At 38.7% G+C, this 7381-nt stretch overlaps 1 protein-coding gene across 1 annotated transcript; it reads right to left on the bottom strand.

The window, feature by feature from the left end:
- Positions 1-69: 69 nt before the first annotated feature.
- On the bottom strand, positions 70-7267 carry LOC114261958 (uncharacterized). Its single transcript, XM_028202284.2, has 8 exons — positions 6611-7267; positions 6411-6506; positions 5176-5286; positions 4613-4922; positions 3915-4005; positions 1292-1631; positions 1035-1183; positions 70-799 (listed from the first exon to the last, which is right to left on the bottom strand). Exons 1-8 carry the CDS (start codon positions 6863-6865, stop codon positions 286-288), a joined length of 1866 nt encoding a protein of 621 aa, XP_028058085.2. The 5' UTR covers positions 6866-7267; the 3' UTR covers positions 70-285.
- Between the last annotated feature and the right edge of the window lie 114 nt (positions 7268-7381).

Genomic DNA, 7381 nt, shown 5'->3' with positions numbered 1-7381 from the left:
AGTGCTAAGGGCCACCTATTTGGTGAAGTATGCCTTTGGTCGGCAACTTTAGGATTCATAAACTTGGTATATCCCAATAAAGAGTATTATCTATTAATCAAAACTATGTTTTGACGAAGGCATGTGATTCAGTTCCTCTTCAAAGGAATCACAAATATAAATAGAATCAAGTTTTTTCATGATGAAACTTCAATACACAAAATGTAGTGACAGAAAACAAAATTGGGGACCCAACAGAAAGACCTCTATCCTGCAAGTAAAAAACCTGACAAACTCACTCCCCAGCTATGCCGATTGGCCGCCTTCAGATGCCAATTTTATTCGCTGTTGATGCTCTGCAACCTTGTAGTCAACTATTTCCTTGAATAGCTCGGAATCCAATACACAGTCCGGGCGTCCATACACGGCTGCTTGAACACTGGCCATTAGTTTTGCTATCTCTCGACCTGAGAAGCCTTCTGTCTTCTTGGCAGCCTCTCGGATCACATCATCGGACAAATCTTCTATTGTTATCTTTTGTGTGCTCTTCTTAAACAAAGAACCCCATTTGGACTCACTGTTGTTATCTTCACCGGATAAATACTTGTTTAAATAGAGCTTCAACAGTTTGAAACGCTCTTCCTCACGTGGAAGCGGGAACTCTATCACCTCATCAATGCGGTCAGTGATGGCACTGTCGAGATCACCTGGTCTGTTTGTGGCAAGCACAAGAACTACATCTCTTGACTGGTCTCCAGTTCGAAAAAGCAATGCATTTAGGGCACTTCGCTGAGCTTCACTCATGTGTGTGCTGTTACGCCTGCAATTCGATCAATTTCACATTGTTAAACTTGGTTTTGATCAATCATAATTCATATGGAGGGTACAGAATAATCCCACAAAATTACTACCATTGCACTGTCAGCAACTGTAAATTGATGATCATGTAAAACTAATTGTTATTCTTTCCCTGGCATTTAACTGGTTGCTTAGAGAACAACAACCCGTGGTACTTGATTAAAAATATAAAAATGTGAGGCTGATGGTCAACTTACTCGCAGAGAAAAGCATCGGCCTCGTCAATAAAAAGAAGTAAACCTTTCTTTGACTTTTTGGCCCAATCAAATATTTCATGAATTTTGGTAACAGCCTGTGGACCCAGTGGTGCAACATCACCTCCTGTCATCATGGCATAATCCAAACCCTGAAAAAACAATTTTAAAGAAAACATCAGCTTAGGGGTTGAATATCTCAAAGGAAAGAGGTATATGATGGATAGAAAGAGTGTTGGAATAATGGGTTGCCACCATACCGATTTTTGAGCTATCTCCCTTGCAACCATGGTTTTACCAGTGCCAGGAGGGCCATAAAAGAGCATGTTACGAAAGGGTGCCTCATGAGACTTCGTGTTTGATGTAGCTCGAGCAAGTTGCTCTATCCTTCTCTGCAATGATGGATGGAGGACAACATTTCCAAATTTCTTTTTACTCTCTGCAGTCACGGTGCCTGCTGCTGTACTGTAATTAAGCATCTTCTTTGCTCCTCGAGAAACTATTCCTGACCATGGAAATTTTGCAATAGATGATTCTCGAATCAGGGATGGTTGCCCCAGAATCCGGTTGATATATCCCCAAGTAACTCTGGCGCCTTCTCTGTAAGCACGTAAAGGAATATCAGACCCAAATTAGTCGACATTACCTCTATACCTTAACAGCATGAACGTTAACATAACCAAGGTGTAGTCCAATCTGCAGACCAAAATGGATTCATTCCTCTGCCTGTCTGTTTCTAAGAATGAGCTGACAACGAAAGAATATCAGAGTCTACAAAATGCAAACCACATGCATGATTAACTTGAATTGGGAATGCAAGAGATACAAGAGCTCGATAATAGTGGAACTTTCTCTTCAACGGAATATTATCGCGTGAAATGTGGAAGGCCTCATAGAAGGAGGAAAATCAAATTGTCAAAAAATGAAATTAATTCTCCGCACTTTTCCCTCTCCTTTTCCATGAATTACTACTCAAATGCAAGAATAGCAAACATGCCCACTCATATAGATAATCTGAAATTAATTCCCTTCACTCAGCTACCACTCTGCATCCCAAGTTCTTCTTCTTTTGACAAATGGAAAAACAAATATAGACCAAGTTCAAGGATTGCAATGGATCCATATTTCTGGGGAATCCCCAGCATACCATATTGGCACCTAGGGGGAGAGTTTACGAGGAATACCAAAGAAAGAACAACATTAAATTATTCCTTACTACAAGTGTCATCTACCCACACGCATACACACTATTTAGTTGGGGATTCCTCCATGTGATGGAGAGGACTAGATTCAAGCAAAAACAATGGCAATGGGTCTGATTTTGCATTTTCACCATTTGGATCTCAGCGTTGGTTAATGGCTCTCTAACAGTTTCTTTCACACTTCTAGAAGCCTTCGACAAGGGGATCCTCTTTCTCTATTGCTTTTCATTTTAGTTATGGAGGTTTTGTAAGTGAATTTAGGGAAATTGACTTTGACTGTAGTTGGTGAGGTATCTATGTGTGGCCTAAGCTTCTATGGTATGTAGCGTAGAATTGTTGCCCACCGCCTAGTTGGGCAGTTGGGCTTACCTTTGGCTCATCCTGTAAGGCAAATACATGTGGGCTTATCTTTGGTTCATCCTTCAATCAAGCCTTGTTAGGAAAATGTCACTAGAGATATGGGTCAACAACCACCTCTCAATCATTCAACTCTTCTCTACAAAAGGCAATTGTCCATAACACTTGAGTTCCTTCTTTATAGAAATAATCACCCATCAAGGCTCCTCTATCCGCCACAAGAAGTGAGAGTAATGGGATGGCAGTGACTCCTCTATCTTCTCTTCCCCACACCAAAGATGATTCCTAAAACACACTCTTTGGTCAATTCCAACAAGCAACCTTGCATGACCGCCAAAATATTCCACCCTAGTGAATACCTTTCCAAAGGCCTTTCCTGAATGGCATTTTTTGGACTTTGTGGAGACTTGAGTAAAGAGCTCTGTATGATAGCTTTAGATATCTTGTCTTGTTTTTCTTAGTGTATACGGTGGCACCTCCTTGGTGCCTTTCTAATAAAATCAATCTTGTAAAAAACAAAAAGTCGCAATTCTTGTCAGTTGTCACTGCGTTCCACACACAATGAGACAGAAACTAAGATCTGAGCCTAGATCTCACTTTATCTAACCATGTTTCCCAAATGGCATTTTTTGGACTTTGTGGAGACTTGAGTAAAGAGCTTTGTATGATAGCTTTAGATATCTTGTCTTGTTTTTCTTAGTGTATACGGTGGCACCTCCTTGGTGCCTTTCTAATAAAATCAATCTTGTAAAAAACAAAAAGTCACAATTCTTGTCAGTTGTCACTGCGTTCCACACACAATGAGACAGAAACTAAGATCTGCGCCTAGATCTCACTTTATCTAACCATGTTGTTATTTTGTATATGAAGATTGGCAAAATTAAGCAATCTCACTTGGTTTTGTTCACTTAGTTTTAGATAAATTTCGTTGATTCTTGGTAAGTACTGAAAATTTTTACCAAAATTGGGGAAGAGCTGCCTTTGTAGAATCTAAAAGGTTTGGTGTTGGGCAAGATACCCCTCCCTGGGTACAAGACAGGGCTTCAGATGGTTCTCCTTCGCAGCCTGGGGTCAGGATAGGGGGTACCCATGGCAGACTCAATGTTGGTTTCATGCCTAGATAGGTTGTCCATGTTAATAAACAATAGTGCAGCACATAAACCAATATTTAGCAATCGACCCAACAATTAATGGAAAAATTTGTGAATTTGTGATATATACCAAGTCAACCATAAAAATTACCAGAAGTCATTTAAATTTACCAGAAATCATTTTTTCGTTGGCATAAATAAATAGGATGTAATGGGGAGAACAACACGCAGACCTAGTAGTATAAACTCCTGCAGCCAATGCTGTAACTCCTCCAACAGTCATAATCAACTTGCTCCTGTCAGTCAATAGAACCCTGAAACCCCCTGCATATCGCAGTTAAGAAGCACATTGTGTGAGAAAGATATGCTCTTGGTTTCACACAAATGATAATGATGAGAAAAAAGAAATATTTTGTCCATATTATGATATGGAATTCATGAACATACCACATAATAATTACAATACTAGCATCAAATGTATAAATATGTATTGGATGGAGTATACAATTTTGAAAGCAAAGAAATAAGCAGCCTGAGGTGAATCTTTAATCACATGAATGTGCAAATTAAACAAACAACTACTAGTAATGCAGCACATAAAATAAGTAATGAAGAAATCCAAGCCTAAATTTTTAAAAAACCAACATGACCGAGCATTGGGAAATTCCTTTTCAGAAGCCAACAAGATGTTGTCTGAATCCAATACTAGTTTATCACGACTAAGCTAAGCTGAGGTTTAATCAGTTAGAAAGCAAGAAATAATTAGCTCTCTAGATCAACTTTAAATGCATAGAGAATACTAAAAGCACCACAAATACATCTCAGCCAAGTCCCAGCACAATTAGCTACTTCATACGAAGAACAACCTATTGTAAAACCAACTTGTCAGACTTGTAAAGAGAATATGAGCACATGGTTATTTGTTGCATACCTTCAATGTGACTAAAAGTTGTATTGATGGCAGCAAGCCACTTCTCTCTTTCGCCATTTATCCGTTCTATAAGCATTCTTCTGTTATGGTCCTCTGTTAGTTTTGCTTCATGAGCCCGACCTTCAGCCTCGGCCATGGCCTTCACTCTTATGGTTTCACGTTCAATTTCAGCTCTCTCTTTCTCAGTCTGACGTTGCTGAGCTTGGATCTGTTCTTCAGTTGCCCTTCTCGCTTGTTCTTTTCTTGTCGAGGATTCCTCTTGCATCCTAACCAATTCAGCATTGTGTCGTCTCTGAGCTTCGTGGTCTGTCTGAAAACAATGACAATAATAAATTAAACCGTTTAACATCAATTTTCTTTTGATTTACTTAACATTTTAAGGAATAAAAATTCTAAAATGTCATAGTCGTTCAACTGGAACGGCATTTGAACAGTTGGGACAATGTACATCATATTCTTTAGCCGAAAACTCCACTGAGGTTTCACAGAGGAGGCAACTGTGGTCAATTTCTGAAAGTCTCAACCTTTTGGGGTGAAATTTTTTTAAAAACTACTCCCTTCACCTGCATTCTTTTTCTAGCTAATTCATCCTCATATCGCATCATTTGTGCCTTTGCCTGTGATTGTTGTTGTACTAAATTCCTTTGTTCCTCAGCCATTTTCCGCTGCTTGTCCTGCCAATGCAAACAGAGTTGTAATAAGAGGAGACAAATGAGAATAACAGCATGTGCCATCTCCTTATTCACAGGAATGAGAACATGAGTTTTAATAACTTTTGTTTGTTTCCTCTTTTCATCTTCGCTTTGGGCCATCATCATTAAACACCAACCTAATCTTTACTCAAATTGACATCAATATTTACAATGTTCATCTATTCTTACGTAGTTTTACAGCTTCCAAAAAGATGTGGCTAAGCTGTTGTGTTTTGTCATATTCAACAATAAGGTTGCGTTTAGTTAGGAAATTTGGGAAGGGATTTGGAAAAAGAAAAGAAAAATGTGTGTGAAACTAGGTGAAATGTAGATATATTTATTCACATTTCACCTACATTTTCCCTTTTCCCTTTTCTCTTTCCCTTCCCAAATCTCCCAGCCAAACACAGCCTAAATGTCTTACTCTTGGAAATTAAAATATAAGTTTATTTTCACCTTATGTCAAACCTAAATTATAGGGAATATTGGTTACAAAAATTCAATTTTATGACATCTTTGAAATCATGAGTTGAATAAACCATCAAATAGGTTTATTAAAAAATATAAATAAATAAACCATCAATTAAAGGAAGAATGCATACATATACACACCTATAATGCACATCTCAAGTGGATTCAATTGCCCAATTATGCTAAATTTGTGGTTCAAAAAGAAGCCCATTACTACGTTGTTGGCAAAAGCAAGAATCTCGTTGCTTTTACCACGAACAAACAGGTTACGCGATATGACATTCCATACCTGATTTTCTTTTGCACCATTTTACATATGGAGTAAAAAACATCAAGAAGAAAGCTGTGTGAGTGTCCATACTAATGACAATAAATTTAAGCAATTAGTTTCAAGTAATACCTACATTGTCACAATACTTTTTCTAAAGGAACACGCCGGATATATTCACCAAACATTGTCATACTAGCAAATGTGCCCACATAAATCTCAAAATTAACTATAAATTTTGGTTCTTTTTACAAATATTGCGGTGGTTGAGTGTCCTAGCAACTCCCTCTTCTAAAAGTTAAATTGATAAACAGGCTCCATAGACAAAATATCCATAACGCAAAAGTGATATACAACAATCACTCACTATATCAGCTTGAGATTGAATGGCTTCGTAGTGAGCTTTTTCCGCTGCCAATTCAGCAAGCCTAGACTGTTCCTGCTTCCTCATAATCTCAAATACCTAACAAAAATTGCATAAATCATAACAAAAAATAACTAACCATTTCTTACATAAACTTTTCAAAGATGGAAACTGAAAAAAAATTCCCCCGAAAATATAACCACCTGTTTGGCATGGGGAGAGCTGTTAATTTCCCGGAGAGCTTTGGCGCCTCTCTCCAGCGATTCCGGATCAAAACCGCCTTTGGGCTCGTCGGACTTGGAATCCGGATTGGGAGAGTCGGTCTCCGCCGATGGAGGTGAAGAAGAAAAAGGAAAGAAGCGGAACGGAGAGTCGGCGTAGGCGGTGTTGGAGAGAGTGGGCAATGAAGCGGCTGCGGCGGCCACCGCCACTAAGGAAGACAGTCTTGAGGCGGCCATTGACGAGTTTTGAAGCTCGGTTTCTCGAGTTAGGGTTTGCTCAGAGGGAATCGAAGGTGAGGTCAGGGGAGTATTGGGAACGGAGGGGTAGACTTCGGTCGGAAAAAGAAGGGTTTAAACCCTACTCTCTCTCTCTCTCTAGGGTTTAAACGTTCGGTTCGGTTGAGTTAAAACGTCGGGGTATTTTTGTAAAATAAAAGCAATCGTTAGTTTGGGCCACTATGGCATTGATTTTTTTGGGTTTTTTTTTTTTTTTTTTTTTTTTTTTTTTTTGGGATTTTAGTTATTCTTGTTAAATGGAGATGGTTTCCCTAGATAAGATTCTGCACAAATTATCCTTGTTTGAACTAAAACCTATGATATGTCACGCTCGATGTAAACATATGGATGAATGAATAGCTTAGACAAATGAATCCAGACTAGTGATTGTAAGAGGGTCGTGGTAGGAATAGTGACGATTTTGGTGATTGTATTGTAGTGATTGTTGTAATAATGAAATGGCCGTAACAATAATGG

This window comes from Camellia sinensis, chromosome 1 (genome assembly GCF_055761805.1).
Source record: "Camellia sinensis isolate YWXY chromosome 1, ASM5576180v1, whole genome shotgun sequence".
Taxonomy (NCBI): Eukaryota; Viridiplantae; Streptophyta; class Magnoliopsida; order Ericales; family Theaceae; genus Camellia; species Camellia sinensis.
The sequence above is the reverse complement of the archived record's forward strand: the minus strand, read 5'-3'. Positions and strand labels throughout refer to the sequence as shown.

Excerpts from the sequence above, each read along its gene's own strand:
- LOC114261958 (XM_028202284.2), bottom strand. The coding sequence starts at position 6,865 with ATGGCCGCCTCAAGACTGTCTTCCTTAGTGGCGGTGGCCGCCGCAGCC. Across the intron at positions 4,923-5,175 it reads TAGCTAGAAAAAGAATGCAG|ACAGACCACGAAGCTCAGAG; the intron begins GTGAAGGGAGTA and ends CATTGTTTTCAG. Across the intron at positions 4,006-4,612 it reads AACTTTTAGTCACATTGAAG|GGGGTTTCAGGGTTCTATTG; the intron begins GTATGCAACAAA and ends TGCGATATGCAG.